We start from the raw sequence: 23,878 nt of genomic DNA on the forward strand, positions 1-23,878 counted from the left end.
TTAATTTGGGATTTCCTGATGGTTAATGATGTTGGGCATCTTCTCATGTGATTATTGGCCATTGGTATATCTTCCTTTGTGCAGGATCTGAGCTATTATAAATGGCTTTTTAAAATTTTGTTTTCCAGCTGGTTGCTGCTTGTACTGTACATCAGTAATCTTTTACATTCTAGTTAGAGTTCATATTGTACCATCACATAAAATATAAAAACCTTGCAACTGTACAGGTACCTTCTTGCCACTTTCTGGACACGCTTTTCTGTTACACTTGTCATGGGTATTATATCTACACACGTTGAAAAACCAACAAAATTATAATTTTTGTTTTAAACAGAAAGAACTTAAGAAGAAAAATAGACTTTTCTATTTACCCCGATATTTTCCAATTTTGTTGCTGCCTTCATTTCTGAAGATCCGATTTCCATCCAATTCAATTCCCTCTCATCCTGAACAACTTCCTATTGCACACACAGTTGCAAGTCTGCTGGCAATGGATTCTCTAGTTTTCCTCTATTTAAAAACACCAATCTCACAGTATAGTTACTAAAAGCTAACATGAAAGAGACTGGAAAAATAGTCAGCCCTGAATTGTGTGGATATAGGATCCACTGGATATAGGATCATGGCCTAGAACATTGTTTTTTTTTTTTTTTCCTTTCAGCTCTTCAAAGATGTTTTTTCCATTGTCTTATGACATCCATGAGTTTTGGTTTTAAAAATCTGTCATCATTCAAACCATTGTTTCCCTGTACGTAGTGTGTCATTTTCCCCTGGATGCTTTCAAGATTTTTTTCTTTATCTTCAGTTCCCAGAAGTTTGATGCTGTGGGGGTTCTGTGTTTATTTTGTATCAAAACATGTTTTTTATTGAATTTATCTTGTTTGGGGTTCATTCACTGAGTTTCTTGAATCTATACACTTGTAACTTTCACTAAATTTTGGCAAGATCTTGGCCATTAGTTCTTGCCTCCTTCTTTTCTCCTCTCCTCCTGAGTCTCCAGTCACACATCTGTTAGACTTTCTCTTGCTGCATGGGCCTTTAAGGCCCTATTCATTTGTTTTAATCTCTTTGTTTCTTCTCTCTCTATTCTTCACACTGAGTAATTGCTACTGATGTGACTTCAAGTTCACTGACTCTTTTCTCTACCATCTTTATTCTTCTGTTAGTGTATAAAATGACTATAGTCCATCCTCTTCCAAAAGCCACCAAAATAAGAAAATTACCCTCATGCTGGTCATTGTTCCAAGTTTTTACTGTCCTGTACCATCTATCTACTTGTAAATGCTCATCAGAATCCTTGGGTAATAGTTTTTGTACTTTGACCAGAGTTTATAGTTGTATCAGTGAAAGGATTAACCTGAAGGGATCACACCGTTACACTAGAAGCAGAACTCTCGAGTTGGATTTTGGACTCACATCAACACCTGGCTTCCTTCCGCCGGGTGGTAGTGCCTCCTGGGTGCCTACCAGATGGTCCAGTCTCCAGCCGGGTTTCTCCCTTTTCTACATAGCATTCATTATAATCTGAAATCCTCTGCCTGTCAGTGTGATGACTTTGTTGATGTCCATTTCTCAAATTAGATTATAAACTCCATGTTTATCTTCTTCACCAAGATATTGTATGAATGCATAATGAATGAGGTTTATCAGATCACTGACTCCCGATCTGCTAACCAAGGAGTTTTGCTCTCCATAATCAGAATTATAAATATAAGTAGTCTTAAATATTTATTCAACAACTTCAATGTGGCCAGATATTTCTACTTCATATTTTCATCCAGTATGTAATGCTAAGTTGGTATTACAAAAATGCATGAGTTGTACTTGAAAGATTTGTAACTTAGAACACATGTTCCCATGAACTGTGTTAGATTTGCTTATTCAGTTTTCAGTCTGGTTCACAAACTCCTGTGAAATCCCGAGTGTAACAAAATTGTGAATTCCTACACCAAAAAAATATAAAATAATAATAATACTGCAGTACTAGTAATCTTTAAAACCTGGGAAAATAAGAAATAACATATTTAATATGCTACTCAATTAAAAGTAGGTTTAATTAAGAAAAATCTGGGTAGGTAGAAGAACTTTTTGGGGAATGCTGAAGGGGGCTTCTGAATATTTTCAAGGGCTCAAGAGGTTGATGGTACTTTTTCATGTATGATTTCAATTCAGATCAAACAGCTTTCCATATTTTTATATGAGTGGGAGATCTATTTTTATAATGATGGGAACAGAATGGAGGAGAGAGAGAAGAGAATAGAGAAAGAAAGATCCAGAGTCAGAGACTCAGAGAAATGTATTTTCCTGTGGTCACTAAGAATTATAAGACAGAATGAATTCTAAAGAGACTTGAAGCTGACTGGGATAGGAGTAACTGGGATAGATTAGATAGCTGAGTGAAGAAACAAGGAAAAGGGCAAAGGCCTGGTGGCTCCCTAAGGGAGAACAAAGGATATCACAGAGGTGATGGATCCAAGTCTGACACCGTCCAATAGAACTAATGGAAATGATCTGTATCTGTGTTGTCCAATATGGCAGCTACTAGACACCTATAGCTTTTGGACATTTGAAATAGTTACTACAATTGAGGATCTGAATTTTTATTTTCTTTTAATTTTAATTAATTTAGATTTAAATGTGTATAGTCACATGTGACTAGTGGCTACTGAGGATCATTCATCATTCATGCACCATTCATGGGTGTAGGGAAGGGATATGGAAAGGAAGTATTCCTGGCCCCAGAGAGCTAATTTCTTTACCTAATGGGGCAAGTGAGGTACATAAAGCAGGCATGTGAAGGAAGCAGGGAGTATGATGTCCATCACAATGATGAGGACCCATGTCATATGTTCATTTTGTAGCATGCTTTTAATAAGGTGGCAAATTATATTTAGGTTAAGATAAAAATGACTAAACTTACTATTTCAATGACAACTGAAGACTTAAAAACAACTAACTTGGACTGCCATAATGACTTTCAACATCACTGTTGAAGAAGATATCCAGATAATCACAAGAAAGCATTGAAATTTGGGCAGAGAATGGAGGAAGCATACAGGTCACATCTAAGGAGAATGCAGAGGTGTTTTGGGCCCTTCTACAGCACAGTGCCTGTCATAGGATAGGTATCCTGAAAATACTTACTGTCTTCCATGCCAGGGCAGGAAGAAATAAGGCAGGAGCCCAAACCTGGTAGATACTGATACTGATGGGGCTCTCATTCTCTGGGGCATCCTTCAGGGATGGGCTTTCTGGTGTAACAGGGCAGGAACAAGGCAATCTGAAGACTCAAGACTGGATTGGGGTGACCCCAAGAAGGAACCTGGAGAGACCTAAGTGTCAGACACAAGAAGAGGCAAATAGGAGGAGGCTGAGATAGAGCTATCTAAAATGTAGGTGAATGAGGGGTAAGTGGTGTCTCTATGGATATAAACCATTTTACATGGAAAAAAATTACTTTTCTAATAGATACTCCATCACTTGGCATCCTTCTCTCCATTGGATGTCTAGATTGAGTGATTACAAAAAGGAGTAACATTAGGTATCTTAATTTGTCCTTCATACCAAAAACAGATGCTCCTGTCTGTCTCTCTTTCTCTCTCTTTCTGCTCACACACACACCACACCATTATGACATTTTGGTAGATTTAGTGTTGTTGTTGTTTTGTATGCCCCCAAAGATAAGGTGCTCTGGAGACTATTCACACTATTGAGAATGTAAAATGAAGAGTGATGACTAAGTAATAATGTGAGTGTTTGCTTTGTAGATGTTCTTTAGCTTCTGTGAGAAGAACGTGGATTATGAAACGTTTAAAGCACTCAATGATGCATGTCTTGTCTATGACGGCCGACTTGTGATTGATACTAATTTCCACACCAATGATATAGCCATCAGAGCTGCTGGCTCCCTCACCAAATTCTCCAATAAATATTACTCAAATGAGTGGACTCACAGCAGCTTTAATTCCAAAGAAATTGGCTTCCAGCTGGCAGCAGCCATGCTCAATCTTTTTGACCCAACCCTGGAGCCTGTGACTGAGCCACCGGCTGATCTTGACCGACTCATCCCCATGTACAAGGGAGCCAAGATCCAAGGTTTGTAGTAGGCCACCTTCTTCCCTCCAATTAAACCACCTATTGGATCTGGGTCAGTGCTCAGGGCTGCCCTGTATGTTTCTCTTAGGCTTGGTGAGGAGGCTCCTCTGTCCCTCAGTGGGTTTGCACAGAGATGGGGGAGGGCTCAGTCTCATTTTTAAGCATTTATTATGGAACTGGAATTATTATTGTGGTCCTTTTTATTTTGAGCATGTATTATGGACCACATCATAACTGTGGCTCCTATTTTACTGGTAAGGAAATTGAGACCGAGAATAATCATTAACTTGCCCAAAGGTCACTCACAACTGGTTAGTGGTGCAATACCCTGACATCTTGCCAAACCTTCATTCTCACTATAAGCTCAGAGATAAGAAGACCCTTCCAAGTATCCTTGGATAGAGGCCTTGGCCTCTTATCTGGATGGATAAACGAAACCATTCACAACTGTAAAATAGTTCACTTTTCATCCCCTAAGCCATATTGACCCCTAAGAAGATCATCATATGAGCAATACAGTATTTATGTTTGGGAGATGAGAGATATCTTTGAGAATAGTGTCTTTGAATGTTATGGACCTTCTACCACAAAAATGCACATATTTACAGAACTGTGTGTTCATTTCCAGGAGGTTGATGGACCCACCTCTAAAGTCATCCATGGACCCCTAGGGTATCCATGGACCCTAATCCAGTAAATAGAATATGAGATAAAGAGACAAAGCCCTACATTCCAGTCCTTGTTGTTTTCTACCTAATTAAATGGACTCTGATAGATCCTGCTCTGCTTCTTATTTTGGATGAAAACTTAGGAAAGGTGTGGCCATGGGAAAGGAAGAGAAGGGATGAGTGTCAGAGACTAGAGCTAGATCAAGCTCGTATTTATGGGACAAGCTAGAAATAGTAAAGATTTCTTAATGATAATTTTCTAAGTGTTGAGCAAGAACTTTGTTGATTTTCCTTAATAACATCCACTTTAATATTTTGAGTACATGTTGAAAGAGGACAAGGAATGGGAATACCACTGCATTACCATTTAAGGCCTCTCTAGGTCTTGGTCTGGCTTTGGCAGGCATAGGTTAGAGTGCCAAGGGTTATGGGAAATCACAGGATACACAGATGAGCTTGGCACATCTTCCTGGAGCATTGGTGACTATATTATGGGTATAATGGCACATTCACATTGAGTTTTTAAATAATTTCAATCTCAGGGAATTTCTTACTAATAGTAGTACTTTAGTGGGATAGGTGAGCAGCATATACCATGGTAGGCATCTCTGTTTATCCTATGATACAAATATATAAACTATCACCACTGCATCAACAACTAAACTAAAATGTGCAAAACTTGCTGTTTCCTATAGGAGGCATTCTACCTGGGTCTTACCATTATCTGCATATTGCCAAACCTGCCATTCCAACTCCCTTAGAGGTACAAATGGCCCAGCCTAATTTTGTAAGTATTACTCTTGAATTTCATTTTACTTTCAAATATAAAAATTTATTTACAGGAGGTTGAAATTCTTTATTCAGAGTCTTTAGTATATTGTACTGGTTCATCAGAAAACCACCATGATAGCTGGCCCCCAAGATGGCCCCATGATTCTTGCTTCTTAGTATTCATGCCCTTGTGTGGTCCCCTCCCACACAGAATGTGGCTGACTTGTGTTGCCAGCAGAATATTGTGGACATAACAGTGTGCGTGACTTCCAAGGCTAGGTCATGAAACATATTACAGCTCCAACTTGCGCCTTCCTGGATCACTTCCTACCATGTTGTATGGTCACCCAGGAAGTCCTTTGGAGAGGCTAATATGATAAGGAATTGAGGATTCCTGTACCAGTCATTAGCAGTTTGCCAGTCATGTGAGGGAGCTAGCTGCCTTGGATGTGGGTCCTCTAGCCCCAGCCAAGGCTTCAGGTGATGCAGCCCCAGCAGACATCTTGGCTACAAACTTATGAGATACCTTAATCCAGAGTCCCCTAGCTAAGCTATGCCTAATTTCTGACTCCCAAACACTGAAGTAATAAGTTTATTATTGTTTTAAGGCATTACGTGTTTTTTTAATGGACTGTTTTTTTTTATTTTTTAATTTTTTTTCAACGTTTTTTATTTATTTTTGGGACAGAGAGAGACAGAGCATGAACGGGGGAGGGGCAGAGAGAGAGGGAGACACAGAATCGGAAACAGGCTCCAGGCTCCGAGCCATCAGCCCAGAGCCTGACGCGGGGCTCGAACTCCCGGACCGCGAGATCGTGACCTGGCTGAAGTCGGACGCTTAACCGACTGCGCCACCCAGGCGCCCCTGGACTGTTTTTTAGAGCAGGTTTAGTTTCACAGCAAAACTGAGAAGAAAATAGCAAGATTTCCCATGTACCCCCTACCCCCATTTATATATAGCCTCTTCCATGATCAGCACTCCCCACCAGAGTGGTATATTTGTTATAGTGGAGGAACTTACACTGGCACTTCATTGGCTCCCAAAGTCCACAATTTACTTTAGAGTTCATTCTTGGTGTTGTACATTCTGTGTGTTTGGGCAAATGTATAATGACATGTATCCACAATTACAGTATCAAACAGAGTAGGTTTGTGACTCTAAAATTCCTTCCTCTATGCTCTGCCTATTCATCTGTCCCTCCCCACAACCCCCAGCAACCACTGATCTTTTCACTGTCTCCATAGTTTCCAGAATGTCATATAGTTGGAATCATACTGTATAATTTCAGATTGGCTCCTTTCACTTAGTAATGTGGATTGGTTTCCTTCGTGTCTTTTCATGGCTTGGTAGTGAATTTCTTTTCAGTGCTAAAGAATATTCCATTGTCTGGGTGAACACAAATTATTCATTCACCTACTGAAGGACAGTTTGTTGCTGAATTTTGAGGTAACCTGTGATGCACCAATAGATAATTAACCATCTTTGTGGCAAATACATTGCTTAGGGTCCATCCAGACCCCATTGTTCTTCTGCCCTGCCTGAATTACACCGGAAGGGCCATCCAGGAGAAGCAGAAGCTGTGGGGTGGGACACCCCCTGGATTCAAAGTAACTGGAAAGGACGCTGTGTGGTTGGTCAGTTAGCAAGCTCCTCAGATTAGATCCTCTAGCAGATGGTCGCAAACTGGATTATCATTTGGGGGTTTCCTTTCAGGTGTGTCATGTTTGCTTTTTTGTCAGTGAGGCAGATACTGCAAGTTGCCTATTTTCTTATCCTGAATATTTTTGAGAGCTAACAGTCTGATCAACTTTTTAAAATAAATATATTTCCCAGATTTCCTTGAGAATAGGATTAGCCATGTGGCAGGTTTTGGCCAATGAGTTGTAAGTAGAAGCTGTTGGAAAATTCCTCAAAGGGAGATGGACTCAAAATGGCACAGGCTATTCATTCCTCTCCTTTCTTCTTTCTAAAAATTGGAATCCCAACTCTCCCATGTACTTCCCATGGACTTTGAACAAGTCACCCAACTTCTCTGTATTTCACATATAAAGTAGGGATCACATATAAAGTAACAATGCCTTTAAGGAACAAAACAGGTAACCAGTCAGGGGTGGATGTTGTTGTTGATCATAGTTCCAGATAAATAATGAAACTTGGTTTTTGCAGGGGAAGGATAGATGCCATATATTAAAATCTACTTCCGTTGGGCCTCTCCTAGATTCTTTTAGGTATGTCCCGTATATGCAGTCTGATTCTAGATTTTCTTACAAACAAAGATGGGGTCATAGGGAATAGTGTTACAGTGTCTATTGCTGCATGAGAAAACTTAGCAACATGAAACAGCCATTTGATTCTGCTCACAGGTTCTGTGGGTCAGGAATTTGGACAGGATACAGCGGGAATGCCTTCTCTCTGCCCCATGGTGTCTGGGGCCTCAGCTGGGAAGACTAGAAGGATTCGTTGTGACTCAGTGGTTGGATCCTCTGAAGGCTTGTTGTACACCCCTGGGCTGGGCTGACTCAGTCACAGGGAGCACTGACCAGAGCATCATACCCAGCCCTGGTCACCTGGGCTTCCTCACAGCATGGCAGCCTCAGAGTAGTCAGACTTCTTACCTGATGGTTCAGGGCTCTGAGTATAAGTGTCTTCACTAGCAAGCTGGAAGCTGCAGTGCCTTTTATGACTCATCCTTGAAAGTCACACAGTGTCATTTCCCCACACCATCTGTTGGAGCAGTCACAGCCCACCGGGATTCAAGGAGAGAGGACATAGAGGTCATTTCTCCATGGGAAGAGTGTCAAGGCTATACTGCACATGATTATGTCATGTGGGGGATATTGTTGTGTCCATCTTTGGAAAATACAATCTGTCACCAGTGATGTGGGGCATTAGATAAATAGGATGAAGCCAGATGTTGTGTTCAAAGGCTGAGCACTTTGGTCATCATAGATAAATAACTGGAGCCGAATATTATGTTCAAGAGCTGGAAAATATTGGACTTGGTTTCAAACAGAACCAGATTCTTCAAGGACACTAATTTCCTACATGCAGCGTCATTTGTTTCTGAACCACTGGTTCTCTCTCTGAATAAAGTCAGAGGAGGTTTTTAATAAAAACCCCTTAAAAAGGCGTTTTTTTAGATAACGAGTTTTAATAAGAATGCAACTTAAATAGATTCTTTGGCTGGTGCTATGACAGTATTTGAACAGGACCCCTGACTTTAATTAACTATTTTGCCAGGTGGGCCTCCTTTTTAATTAGTACAGAAGATCTAAACAGATTTTTTCCATTTTATTCTCCAAGAAAAAAAATGTAGGATGGTTCCATGGCAATCTTTTGGGGTTGGAATTAATTTGATTAAGTAAAACTGTTGCCAAAATGGTCAGGCAGTCACCTAAATATAGCCAATTGATGGAGAAAGGAGCCCATTGAACAATATTTCACTTGAGAAACTGAATTGCCATTCCTACAATAAATGTCATGCAGATGAATTTTATCAGACTTTTATAGCACTCACTAATTAGAATATTTAAGTAAGAAGATACTTTAGTAATTCATGAGCTCTTTGAGAGGTAACCTGACAAAAAGAAGACAGGGGACCCCTACATAATAAACTAATTTACGGATTCCAGTCCACATGCTTTGTTGGCTTATACACCATGGAATAAAGAAATTTGTCACAACAAATTCTGCCTTGGATACCATCAAATTTAAAATTGTGTGTTCATCATAAGAGCTGGGGACTTGATTTCTTGCACACCAAGTCTCATTACTCCTGTGTCTATTTGGCATGAATTCCACAGCCATTTTCCAACCTTTGTCAAAATCATAAAGGAACTCAAAAGGATAATTGTATTCAGGAAAAAGGGAAGGGAGGAGGGGGACTACACCAGAACTAGTTTCCCCATCAAAGTCTTAAATTCAAGATCCACATTTCAAAAAAAAAAAAAAAAAAAAAGATCCACATTTCCTAACAATTTACTTACATACTGAAAATAAAGGAAGCAACTAGACACATCCCACAGTGTTGGAAAGTGTATGAAATCATCATTACCTCAAGATCCCTTATGGGGTGGCAGGGATGGAAACTGCCTTAAGTCATCATTTAGTGGAGTGATTTTCTGTGATGGTAGACAGAGTCCTGGACTTCACCGGATTTTCCTGGTCTGTCAGTAACCATGACTAGGAATGACCTAAAATTTTTAGAGAAGTCTGCTTGGCCCTACAAGAGTAATTTATGTCTAAGAAACCCATCTGTGGGTGACTTATCTTTAATGTCAATGCAAAATATTTCGATGCATTCCACATTCCCAGAACGTTCCCCTGGTTATGCTAACACAGTGCCAAATCTCATTAAAATGGGCAAAATTACTTCCATAGCTGAGATTAGCTATCTTAGCACAGTGTGGTCATTTTTTTTTCTCTACAGTGTGGCTGTTTTCTGTACTCTTTAAGCCCTCATAGCTATAATGTGCGGAAGCATACAGAAGCAACCCCCAGATTTTAATTCAATATTTAAATTAAAAAAATAAATAAAACTACCCCCCCCCCAAACAGATACCATGACAACAAATCATTGAAAGCCATGCTGACTATATCGGTCTCCTGGAGCAGGCTGACCCCAGAGGGTACCCACTGCTCTGACTCTCAGCCAGCAACCTGGCAGGGCTCCACAAAACCTTGTCAAGACACCACCAGCTAAGTTTCTGTGGCCCTCTTGTTGAAGTGCTCAGCCTTGGCCAAATCAGCACTCTTAAACACAGAGTCCTTGTGGGCGGAAGTGAAACCCCTTTGCAAAGTCAAAAATTTTGTCCGTCACATGGGCAGAACACAAGGTGTGTCCCTCGATGCCTGGTTTCCCTTCCTTAATCCCTCAGCTCAAAGAAATTTTAAAGAGAATGTAGAGGGGCTGAGACCTTGTGGGATTGTGGACTCTGCCCTCTAGTGAGCCCCAGGGAAACCTGATGCTAAATCTATGCCTGAGCTGTTGCCAGTGCCCCCACCCCCACTCTCCTGGACCCCCAGCCACCCTACAGCCAAGGTGAGACAGTGACCCTTCCTCAGAGACTCACTCAGCTTTCCAAAAAGACATCCCTACTGACAAAGGGGCTTCCCACCCCTGCAGGTAGAAGAGGGGTGGCTAAGCCTAAAGCTTCTGGGGCCAAACTCAAATGGCCCTTAATCTTCAAAACACACATGGCAGGCACATTCTTCACTGTCATAGCTGCATTGTGTATTTAATTCAGAAATAGCTTTTACTGTGATGGGCTGCCAGGTAAAATTGACCCTGTAATGTCACATGCTGCACCCTGGGAGGGTTCATTGCTCAGTCTGAGAAGTCAAGACTTGAGGAAACACACCTGACAGAAGAAAGACTATGGAGCTACCTATGGCTAGAGAAATACTTGTGGCAGGAGCAAAGGGGGTGGGGATGATCACATAAGGAGAGGGCAGTCTGCAGCCAGTGGCTCAGGCATGGCCTTTTCCAGACTCTTCTTGGGTCCAGACAAGCCCCACTCTTCCACACCAGACTCTTCCCTCCCTCCATCCATCCCCCTTTCCCTCCTTTCTTCTCCCTTGCTCCTTCTGCTTTGTTTCATTTCTCTCTCCATTTGTTCATCAGATGTCTGGTTCCTTACCACAACACAGCCACTGTAGTTAAAAATAACTTTTTATCATGTTAGAAGTGACAGTCATTTTTAAAAAATAGAAACTACAGATAGTTAAATGAGCATAAAGGTAAAAAATGACCCAGTCTCTCAACCATGGAAATTGACCATTTGAACACTTCGTTAAAGTGTTGATAGAAAACGAATAGAATGATACTGTGTATGTTTATAAAAATAGAATGATAAAATTGTGGTTTATATACACAATGGAATACTACATGGCAATGAGAAAGAATGAAATATGGCCTTTTGTAGCAACATGGATGGAACTGGAGAGTGTTATGCTAAGTGAAATAAGTCATACAGAGAAGGACAGATTCCATATGTTTTCACTCCTATGTGGATCCTGAGAAACTTAACAGAAGACCATGGGGGAGGGGAAGAAAAAAAATGGTTAGAGAGGGAGGGAACCAAAACATAAGAGACTCCTAAAAACTGAGAACAAACTGAGGGTTTATGGGGGATAGGAGGGAGGGGAGGGTGGGTGATGGGTATTGAGGGCACCTGTTGGGATGAGCGCTAGGTGTTTTATGGAAACCAATTTGACAATAAATTTCATAATAAAAAAAATTTAAAAAATAAGAAAATAAAAATAGAATAATACTGTGTAAGTTATAAAATATAACTTTTTATGCTACTGTAGCATCAAATGTACTGTGAACATATTTTTCTGATGTGAATTATAGTTTACTAATAATTTTTGTGGGATGTGTTGCATCCCATTTTGTGGATGTACCATTGTTTTGTTAGCTGATGCCTTCCATGTTGCTCTGGAGGTATATTGCCTGTCTGTATCCATCCATCTCCTTGACTGATGGACCATTTGCACCTCCCTTAAGGTGCCAACCCCAAACGCTTTCCAAAACTGTATCTGCTCTCTCCCAGACCCCCAAATACCCAGTTTCACACACATAATTGGTATTGGCCCAGAGTTCACCTGACATTCCTCACCTTGTGCCTTTTCTACTGGCTGATTCCTCCCCAGGGCTTCACCATGTGATGCCCAAACACCCACAGGTTGTTTTGATTTATTTAAAAATTCAGTTAAGTCATGTGTCCTTGTTTAGACAGAATCCCCAGGAGATGTCCAGGACTAAGCAAATGTTTGGGATCAGTGTAGTCCAAATTGCCTTGGATTTCTAAAATGCCACATTGAAGTTCAGAACAAAAGCTTAAATCTATATGCCCTCAGGAAAGCTTTATTGAATGTAACTGTGTACTAAGTTCAGAGTTTAAGGGCAAAGTGCAGGTTCAGCCACCACCAAAAGAACCCAAATTTTTCCACTGAGGTTCTCTGGTTGCCTGAACTGGTAGGAAGCATGTCTTTGGTTGGTAGGTCAGTAGCCATTAAGGGCTGACATGCAAAAAGTGGTTGTGACATGGGATTTATCTAGCGGCATCTCTCCTTTTCATCTGGGTTCATGCGGCAGTTTTAGCCAGCTTCTAGGGGGCATAACGCCACGAATCCATACCTTTGACAACTTACAAACTAACAAGTAGCCTGCAGAACAATTGCAGGTATACTTCCCATAAACTTGAACCTTCTTCTTGGGAACAGACATGACCAAACAGCTGAACCTCCCCAAAGCCAGCTTGCAAGGATTCACTTTTCACTTGTTTCTTTTGCTTACATCAACTATTAAAAAACCGAAATTCTTTCTGACCACTTTTGACTAGGAGGTTTTTCTCAAAATGGTGCTGTGAAAAAATTTACAAAATGAGCAGTGTTCACACACCTCATAGAAGAGAATAAACCCAATTCCTTATACTAGCTGTGCGAGGTATTGAATAGTAGAGACTTGGTTGTAACCTAGCAACTGATTTTGAAATGGGGAACAATGCAATCGGAGTTTAAAATATCTGAGGAACATTTAGTCATTAAGTCCAAGTATGCAGTTTCTGACACAAGGTTAGCTTCTGTTGAGTTTAGTCAATATCTGTTACTATTATTTGCAATATGTAATAAGATGTAACCTGTCTGTTATATTTGAAAAATAAATTGCTATAATAAAGTTCCCCAAATCCAGAAATGTTTCTAATGTTGTTTTTCTGATTCCCCCCTTTGTCTCCCGGCCCCTACCCCTGCCAGGGTTCAGAAATAGTAACAGGTAATGCAAAAAATGGGACTTACTTCCGGATACATATTGACAAGTATAAAATGGTGGAAACCATTACGTGCCTTTCTAAAGAGCCTTTCCCTGTCTCCAACTACATCCGCTTGTTTGGCCAGCATGAGCAACTTCTCAACAACCTGTGCGCTCGGTACGAAGACAAACTGATCCCAGATCTCTACAGGTAAGTTGGACATTACACTTTGCTAAGAAGAAATGCAAACATTTATAATGTCTTGTGAATGAGGGATGTGTTTCTGGATGCACCAGAAAGCAAAACAGGAGCCCATGGGAGAAGCTAGAGTGGCAGAAATTTTATTCTAATATACCAAAGAATATCTGACCACTAGCATTGGATGGAGAGTAGAGGGTCCTATGGAGAAGTGCATGGACTCTTGATGCATCCACACATGGTCCCCATGGCCATGCACAGGCCTGGATCTCAGATGCATCCAAGCACAGCCTTCACACCACAGACAGGCCCAGATGAGATGATATTTGAGTGCCTTTCAACATTGGCCTGCCAAGAGTAATCAGAAATCAAAGGAGGTAGATTTGGGAGCAGGATATGGAAGCACTTGGTCCTGGTGGGAATTCCACAGCCATGGACAGGCCCTTCATGACCCCAACCGTCTTCCTAGCACATGCTCAGGCAAAGGGGGAGGCTGTTTGCCTAAGATATTGTTATGGGAACTCTGCACTGTGGGATGGTTAGATTGGGTGATCTGTGCCTCTGTCTTTTCAAATGCAAAGATACTTTTTCATTCTATACCTCTGGGAATGCTAGAATGTTAGAGTAGAAAGCTACTGCTGGATATAGTCTATTGGTTAGAAAGGTTAGGAAAACTTAATTCTTTACACAAAACAAGACGATGATAGACCCAGTGCCAGGTACAGATGTAGGACATAAGTCATAGAATTCCAGGGTCCTCAATACCCATGGGCATGACTGCTAGGATCAAAGGCAATCTCTCTTTCCTCCTAAAGATATTTTTAAATTGTGGAATACATCATACAAACAAAAAAGTATATAAAACATGTATGTACACTTTAAGGGATAATAGTACTAGAATTCTATGTTAATAATTCTTTCATTAATAATTCCTTACTTCAGAATGTTAGAAGCCCTCTCTCATCACATCCATTCTGTGTCCTTGGAGTAACAACTATCCTGACATTTGGTTAATCATTCCCTTTCTTTCCTGTAAAGCAGGGATCAGCAAACTTTCTCTATAAAGGGCCAAGTAGTAAATATTTTCAGCTCTGTGAGCCATACAACCTCATCACAAGTACTCAACTCTGCTGCTGTAGTGTGAAAGCAGCCACAGACAAAACGTAAACAAATGGATGTGGCTGTGTCCCAATAAAACTCCATACCAAAGCAAGGGCCAGGCCAACCCTTGTTTTAAAGGTTTACCACATATATATGACTTCCAAATAATAAATTAATTTGTTTTGCTTACTTTTAAATCGATTCCGTGGCCAACTAGAGAAAGTCAACACTCCATGGAACACCATTTCTGAGGCCCATTCATGTGATGTATGGAGCTGGAGTCCATTTGTTTTCCCTGCTGTATAATACTCCCTTATACAACTGTCCTAGTTCATTCATCTGTTGATTGATTGATATTTAAATTGTTCCCAGCTTGGTGCCATTACTAACAATGCCGTGGGCATTTTGGGCACACCTCATGTGTGAGAACTTCTCTTGGGTATACTAGATAATGCTGAAATTTTCCCCAAATTGGTTGTATCTACTTAAACTCCCTCCAGTCTTGTCAGTCTGTGGCACTGTTAGACTTTAAAATGTGGCCTTCATGGGGCACCTGAGTGGCTCAGTCGGGTTTAGTATCCAACTCTTGGTTTCAGTTTAGGTCATGATCTCAGGGTCGTTGCGTTTGAGCCCCATGTCAGGCTCCACACTGACAGAGCCAGGCCTGCTTGGAATTCTCTCTTTCCCTCTCTCTCGGCCCCTCCCCCATTCATGCCCACATGTGTTCTCTTGCTCAAAATAAAAAGATAAACTTAAAAAAATAAAAATAAAAAATAAAATAAAATGTGGCCTTTGTGGGGTGCCTGGATGGCTCAGTCAGGTAAGCATCCAACTCTTGATCTTGACTCAAGTAATGATCCCAAGATTGGTGGCATTGAGCCCTGAACTGGGCTCTGTGTTGACTGCATGGAGGCTACTTGGGATTCTCTCTGTCTCCCACTCTGTTTGCCCCTCCCCCATTTGCACACACCCATGCACTCTCTCTCTCAAAATAAATAAACTTATAAAATAAAATGTGGCCTTTGTGATGGTGTGAAAAGGTATCCTCCTGTGGTTTTAATTTCCTTGCCCTGTTTAGTAACACAACTCAGTATCATACTTTTTCATTTGTTCACGGGGCATTCATGATAGTTTCTGGGAAATGCCTGTTTGTGACATTTGTTCATTTTTCTTTTGGTTTGTCTTTTTACTCACCCATACGAGTTGTTTATATTCTCTGGATAGAAACTCAGTTATGTATTTTAACATTTTGAGGCTTGTCTTGTCACTTTATGTTGTCAATTAACAGAATTAAAATTAACTTCTTGATTTTAATGTAATCTGTTTGTCTTCTTCAGGGTGCCTTGGATATTTTTGTCCCTTTGCTCTTCCAGTAGTTTTATAGTAAACTTGTGAAGCCCCATGAAAAGCCCCGTGGATTTGATAGGAAATGTATTGAACCTTAGATCAATTCAGTGAGAGGTGACATCTTTGATATTAAGTCGATATGTTATAATATAACATAGTACAGGTCTTAGTTTATTTAGGTCTCTTTAATATCTTTTAATAAGGATTTAAAATTTTCTCCATGATGGCTTTCATAAATTTTGTTTGATATAGTCCAAAGTGCTTTATATTTTTACGTCTGTCAAATAATCATTTTCTGATTGATTGCTGCTATATAGTGCATAGAAATACACTTTTTTTGGTATGATTTTACTTCTGCAAATTTGCTAAACTTCCTCATTTATTCAAATAATTTATATATTGTTTTAGATTTTACACACAGAAAAATTATATTATCTGCAAATAATGACAGTTTCGTTTCTTCCTTTCCAGTCTTTGTAACTTCTGTATCTTTTTCCTATTTACTACAGTAGGTAAACTTTGCAGTACAAGGTAGGACAGAAGTCGTGAGGGGGGTGGTACCTTTGCCTTATTCATCTTAAAAGCAATGTGTTCAATATTAAGTATATGACATTTGCCATACATATTTTTGTGGATCCCTTTATCAAAATAAGAAAATTTCTTTTGGGGAACACCTGGGTGGCTAGTGGGTTGAGTGTCTGACTCTTGATCTCAGCTCAGGTCTTGATCTCAGGGTCATGAGTTCAAGCCCCCACACTGGGCTCTGCACTGGCCATGGGACCTACTTTAAAAAAAAAAGTTTCTTTTTATTACTGGCTTGCTAATAAGCATTTTTATCATGCTTGGATTTTTATTGTTTTTCCTGAAACCTTTTGTGTTTGAGGATATCTTCCTATATGCTTTTAATTATAAATTATATTTTGGTGTAATATCAAATTTGGCAAAGTGTCAAGTTTCTTCATATTATTTTTTTAATGTTTATTTTGACAGAGAGAGAGAGAGAGAGAGAGAGAGAGAGAGATTGGGAGAGAGAGAATGCAAGCAGGGAGGGGCAGAGAGGGAGAATCCCAAGGAGGCTCTATGCTGTCAGCACAGAGCCTGATGTGGGGCTCGATTTCATAAACTATGAGATAATGACCTGAGCCGAAATCAGGAGTCTGATGCCCAGCCAACTGAGCTACCCAGGCTCCACTAATGTATCAAATTTCTTAGTCACAGGCTTTCCCTCAAATCTGTGTAGACTTGACTCCAATATTTATTTAAAATAAAGAAAAATACAGAGCGCCTAAGTGGCTCAGTCGCTTAAGCGTCTGACTTCAGCTCAGATCATGATCTCACAGTTTGTGAGTCCGAGCCCCACATCGGACTCTGTGCTGACAGTTCAGAGCCTGGAACCTACTTTGGATTCTGTCTCTCCCTCTCTCTCTGCCCCACCCCCACTCATACTCTGTCTCTGTCTCTCTCAAAAATAAATAAACATTAAAAAATTTTTTTAATAAAGAAAAATACAAGTGTTTAGAAAACGAACACATTTGTTCCTTAGCTTGTGCAAAGGATTTTATTGTTGCTTTAATCTTACCCAAAATCCTTGAATTAGAGGGGAATCAATTGCTGATTAAAGAAAATTTTTACGTGGTGTGGATCAATATGTTAAAGGTCTTTTCTGAAAAGAAAATGTTTTCACATTTGACCCAATTCAAAGCCCTGACTCATTTGTTTTTCCCTGAGAAGAAGGTGGTGTTGAAACAGAGAGACTTGGTAAGCTTGGGACCACTAGTCGGGGCACAGCTGTTAACTGATGATAGTAATAATTTTAAAAGTTAATTTGATTTGCAAAGAGTGAATATTTGGGATGGCAAAATGAGACAAACCCTAGAACGTGCCAGATCAAGATGTTCCAATTGACATCTGTAAGAAAGAAGCAAGGTAGGCAGGAAGATGGTAGCTGATCATCCGAGGTCACTGATCATGTGTGAGTGTGATGTATCAAGGGCATCGCAGTGCCTCATCAGTCACTCCCATATATGTGTTAGCATGTATGTGCAGCTGCAACCACATTCTTTTCAAGTGCCATGAAACGCTGCCAGGCCCCAGTGCTAATTCTTGGCCCACTGCTGCCTGCCCTGTCTGTTGTCAGACAGACTGGCAAGGCTCTTTGCAAGCAAGCAGGGCAAATGGTTTAGCTTATTTTGGCCGCAGTATGATTACCGCTTGTTTCCCTGACCTCGACAGCAGCAGCAATATCTCTTGTTCCAATCCAGGCCAGTTTCCGTCTACTGCATGTGGGAGCACCATCCTCTGTGCTGGGGGAGCTGACTGTCAACCAGTCACTCCGTCTTCTGCAAGACAGACATGATGTCAAGATCAGGTTCCTCCTCGGGTCCAAAGAAACCCTCAGGATCCTTTCTCTCCACTTCCCCAACCTATTCTCACCCCCAACAAGGGCCAACACAGAGCAGGCACTGGCAGTGCCAGAGGGAATGGTGGCAGCCACAGGGCCAGATGTTATAGCAGTCGAGGCCTCACAAAGCAGTGACTCTGGCTGCCTGTGGAGCGGCTTGCTTAGAGCCATTTGGAGGCACGAGGCTAAGCAATCACCCACCACGGTTGGACAGCTGCCACAGGACGGCGGTGCAGCTGAGGGTCTGGGGCCCAGGCTGGCTTGGATTCCACCTATACTTTATTCTTTGTTTTCAGCTTGGAGTGCCAGAACAAACCATTAACAATGAAGAGAACAAATCCACCACCAGTGATTGTGTGTGTACGTGAGTGTGCCTGTGTGCGCACGTATGTGTGTGTATGAGACAGAGATATAAATTCATCAGTTGATTGCTTTACTACTTTGGAGAAAGAATGGAGCTCATTTCAGCAGTCAAAGTCATGTCACAAATGTGTGACTAGAATGTACTCTTCCCCTTATGAGCACTTGTGTCCTGCAGTGTTGCATGTGCAAGCCTCGCAGTCCCCTGCCTGCTGAGTCCCGTGATGGTGTTTAGAATGAGCACCCTGCTGATAGTGTTCCTCCCTTGGGACACGGCAGGGAGAAGGAGCTTCCATGAGGGTGGTGAGCAGTCACAAAAGGGGGACTCGGGACGGAGGGGAAAGGCAAGGCTGAGGCTGCTTCCCGAGAAGTCTCTGCTGCGGGGCTCTAACCAGGCATGTCCCATGCCTTCTTTCTTAACTGCCTCATCTTCATTTACCACATTTCTGGATGGCCCTGCAAAAACAAGGTCTTGCCTACCGAACTACCCCCCACCCTCCAGCATTAATTAACAGCCTGTAGCATCCTTTTTTCCTCACGGCGTGAACAGGTCTTGCCCTAGCTTCTTTGTGTGAGCCCATCAGATGCTCGCAAACCTTGATTAAATCACCTCTTTTCACATCTTAACATGCTCGGCTCTCAAAGGCTGCCCTCACATGGCCCTCTCCTCCAGTGAGCACCGCCGCCCGCCACACTTCCCCGAACACTCGAATGGCCTATTTTTAGTGGGTAAGTGCCGCTGTGCACAATATTCTAAATGGGATTTGAGCAAGCCCTTTAAAAGGCTGCCATTACCTTTTGAACTATGAAGCTCCCGAACTTACTCCCTCAGGAAAGCTGCCTTGCGCAGTCTCTGTCTCCGAAGCTGTAAAGCAGGGCGCTGCCAATGCACATTGTCCCCTGACTCACTTATTAGGCTCCAATTAGAGTCATTTAAGCATGACTTAAATGTTTTTCTGTCCCTCCGTAGTCAGTGGCCTCGTGCTGTGTCCAACAGAAAGTCACACACTAAATTCTAGGTGCCCGTTTTTCCGGACTTATCAGAATTCCTTGAAATATGACTGCCCACTGCAGCTTGTCAATTTTTTCTTTCTATATACCTAAAAATTGCTGGATAATCATTCTTCCAAAATGCAAACTTTCCTGTTGTCCACTTACCAAGTCACCCGCCTGCCTTTCTGTGGACTGCTTAAAGTGTTCCTGCTTGTCTGTTTCATTTCAGCAAATGGCAGTTCCATTTGATAGCCTTATAAATACGATTGTTTTTTCAGATGATTTGCTGAAATCAAAGTCCATTCTCTTCATTTTGCTTCCTGGTCATTTAATTAGTCCTTTTCTCCACCCTCTTAAAGGTGATTTCAAATGGCCGTGCCCACACGCTCCGTCCAGGGCTCCTCACAGGTCATCTCCTGTCCCCCTTGCTCTAACAGGCAGCTCCCTGCCCAGTGCTGTTTCTCATATGATCACATAGCCTGTGAAGCTGAACCTACATTTTTGAACATCCCTTGTTACTGAGACAGTCAGTCTTAGGTTTGGAGCTATAGACCAATGAGGGGACCAAATTCCATGTGACACAATATATGTCCATTTTCATTCATAATATTGCTCTGACTAGGGTTTTTGTTTTTGTTTTTTTCTAGTATATACCACTTCTCTCCTTCCCAGTGTGACATTCACATAGAATTAACCCTTCCTGGGATGAAAGGCGAGATTTGTTTGAACCATCCTAAAATTATAGCCAACAGACATCCCTTTACATATGCATGCCAAAAATTATAATGTGAAGGAAAAATAAACACCCATTCACATAGTCAAGAATGAATGTTAAAAGTAATGAACATCATAGAGTTTTGTGTAAAGTATGGAGCTTTTTTCATTATTATTATTGAAGTACAACTGACATACAATATCCTATTAGTTTCAGGGGTACATCATAGTGATTCGATATTTCTGTACGTTATGAAAGCATCCCCACACTAAGTCTAGTTACCGTCTGTCACCATACAAAGTTATTACAATATTATTGACTGTATTCTCTGTGTTGTATATTACATCCCCATTACTTTCATTATACATATATGTAACACATATTTATCCATTCATCTATGGATGGACATAGGTTGCTTCTATATCTTAGCTATTGTAAATAATGCTTCACTAAATGTAAGGGTATGTATATCTTTTCAAGTCAGTGTTTTTATTTTCTTTGGGTAAATACCCAATAGTAGAATTGCTGGGTCATATGATAATTCTGTTTTTAATTTCTTGAGGAATCTCTGTACTGTTTTCCACAGTGGCCACACCAGCTTGCATTCCCACCAGTAATACCTGAGGGTTCCTTTTTCTCCATATCCTTGCCAACACTTGTTATTATTTGACTTTTAAAAAAATGTTTATTTATTTTGGGAGAGAGAGAGTGTGGGGAAGGGGGGAGAGAGAACCCCAAGGAGGCTCTGTGCCAACATGTGGCCCATCCCACAAAACACAAGATCATGACCTGAGCTGAAATCAAAAGTTGGACACCCAACCAACTGAGCCACCCAGGTGCCCCTGTTTCTTGACTTTTTTTTTTTATTGTAGCCATTCTGACAGGTGTGAGGTGACATCTCCTTGTGGTTTTGATTTGCACTTCCCTGATGATGAGTGATATTGAGCATTTTTTCATGTCTGTTGGCCATCTGTATGTCTTCTTTATAAAAATGTCTGTTCAAAAAAAAATGTCTGTTCATGTCCTCTGCCCACTTTTTAATTGGATTTTTTTGTGTGTTGAGTATAAGTTCTTTATATATTTTGGATATTAATCCCTTATCAAATATATCATTTGCAAATAGCTCCCCCCATTCAGTAAGTATTCTTTTTATTTTGTTGATGTTTATTTTTTGATGGTTTCCTTCACTGTGCAAAAGTTTTTTTTTTTTATTTTGCTGTAATCCCAATAGTTTAATTTTGCTTTTGTTACCCTTGACAAAGGAGACGTATCTAGAAAAATGTTTCTATAGCTGATGTCAAGTAGATTACTACCTATGTTTTCTTCTAGGAATTTTATGGTGTCAGGTCTTAAATTTAGGTCTTTAATCCATTTTTTAAAAAAATTTTCTTAATGTTTATTATTTTTGAGAGATACAGCATGAGCAGGGGAGGGGCAGAGAGAGAAGGAGACACAGAATCTGAAGCAGGCTCCAGGCTCTGAGCTGTCAGCACAGAGCCTGACATGGGGCTCAAACTCACGAACCTTGAGATCATTACCTGAACTGAAGTCAGACGTTTAACTGACTAAGCCACCCAAACGCCCCCAGTCGTTAATCCATTTTGAGTTTATTTTTGTGTATGGTGTAAGAAAATGGTCCAGTTTCATTCTTTTGCATGTAGCTGTCCAGTTTCCCTACATTATGTTGAAGAGACTATCTTTTTCCCATTGCATATTCTTGCCTCCCCTGTCATAGATTAACTGACCATAAAAGGATGGATTTATTTCTGGGCTGTCTATTCTGTTCTATTGGTCTATGGGTCTATTTTTGTGCAGTACCATACCATTTTGATTACTACAGCTTTGTAGTATATATTGAAATCTGGGATTGTGATACCTTCAGTTTTGTTCTTTTTCAAGATTGCTTTGGCTATTTGGGATCTTATGTGGTTCCATACAAATTTTAGGATTATTCTACTTCTGTGAAAAATGTTGTTGGTGTTTGGGTAGAGATTGCTTTAGGTAGTATGAACATTTTAACGATATTGGTTGTCACAAATCATGAGCATGGAATATCTTTCTGTTGGTTTGTGTCCTCTTCAATATCTTTCATCAGCATTTTCAGAGCACAGATCTTTCACCTCCTTGGTTAAGTTTATTCCTAGGTATTTTATTATTTTGGGTGCAATTATAAATGGGATTGCTTTCTTAATTTCTTTTACTGCTACTCCATTATTGGTGTATAGAAATGCAACAGATTTCTATACATTAATTTTATATCCTGTGACTTTACTGAATTCATTTATCAGTTCTGGCAGTTTTTTGGTGTAGTCCTTAAGGCTTTCTCTATTTAGTATCCTGTCATCTGTAAATAGTAAAAGTTTTAGTTCTTCCTTACTAATTGTATGCCTTTTATTCCTTTTCTTGTCTGATTGCTGTGGTTAGGACTTCCCACTACTATGTTGAATAAAAGTGGTGGGAGTGGACATCCTTGTCTTGTTCCTGACCTTAGGGGTAAAGCTCTTAGGTTTTCATGGGAAGGTATAAATTATTATTTCAAGTGCTGCAGTCTCATTCATGTTAGTTAGAATCTTTGCCTTGAGGGTACTGCCTGTGAATGAATAGAAGAGAAGTGAGTACCCCTTCTCATGGCCAAGATTTTTGTAATGTTAAAGGCTTTTATTCATGAGACTTTAAAGCCAGCAAACTCAGTACCCATTAACATCAATCTAGCATGGGAAATGAGGGGTGGGAGCTCACATTTATTAATGGATCACTCTACCAGATCTCTGTACCCACCTTGTTCAATGTGAACTCCCACAGTCCTTGTAGCACCCCTTTCGAATGGCCATTATTACCTCATAAAACAAAAGAACTTTATAATCTCCCTACTATAAAAGAAAACCAGTGCTTTTGTTATCTGAAAGGAAATGTGTATATTTAAATGACATATTAATACCTGGGGAGACAAATTTCAGTGCAGGGATGACCCTGCATGCCAAAAGACTGTGCCGCATGTGAACTGTACATGAATACATCTCGCAAAGTGTAAGACATAACTCACATACATGTCTGTTAGACCACATTATTATTTAAATATACAATATTATTTAAAAATTCAAACTTTTGGGGCACCAGGGTGGCTTAGTCAGTTAAGCAGCCAACTTCTGCTCAGGTCATGATCTCATGGTTCGTGAATGCGAGCCCCATATCAGGCTCTGTGATGACAGCTCAGAGCCTGGAGCCTGCTTCAGATTCTGTGTCTCCCTCTCTCTCTGCCCCTCCCCTGCTCACACTCTGTCTCTGTCTCTCAAAACTGAATAAACATTAAAAAAATGAAAAATAAAAAATAAAAAAGTTCAAACTTTTCACCAAGCTTTATAAAAACAAGGAAATGTCTTGTGGAAAGGTCACCACAGCCATCTACAAGTTATCTGTAGCCCCTACTCCATAGCCACTCCGCTGGCCACCATCTTTGCCATGCTGTACCTGTGT

The 23,878-nt window shown here is 40.6% G+C and overlaps 1 protein-coding gene across 6 annotated transcripts in view; it reads left to right on the forward strand.

The window, feature by feature from the left end:
* The window catches only part of CFAP61 (cilia and flagella associated protein 61), a 289,083-nt gene that overhangs the window by 220,944 nt on the left and 44,261 nt on the right, over positions 1-23,878 (forward strand). For all 6 annotated transcript variants that reach the window (XM_047854160.1, XM_047854163.1, XM_047854162.1 and 3 more), the window contains 3 exons: positions 3,768-4,095; positions 5,459-5,550; positions 13,294-13,499. In XM_047854160.1, coding sequence (XP_047710116.1) covers positions 3,768-4,095; positions 5,459-5,550; positions 13,294-13,499 — 626 coding nt within the window. The remainder of the gene's footprint in view (positions 1-3,767; positions 4,096-5,458; positions 5,551-13,293; positions 13,500-23,878) is intronic.

Source organism: Prionailurus viverrinus, chromosome A3, assembly GCF_022837055.1.
Source record: "Prionailurus viverrinus isolate Anna chromosome A3, UM_Priviv_1.0, whole genome shotgun sequence".
Lineage (NCBI taxonomy): Eukaryota > Metazoa > Chordata > Mammalia > Carnivora > Felidae > Prionailurus > Prionailurus viverrinus.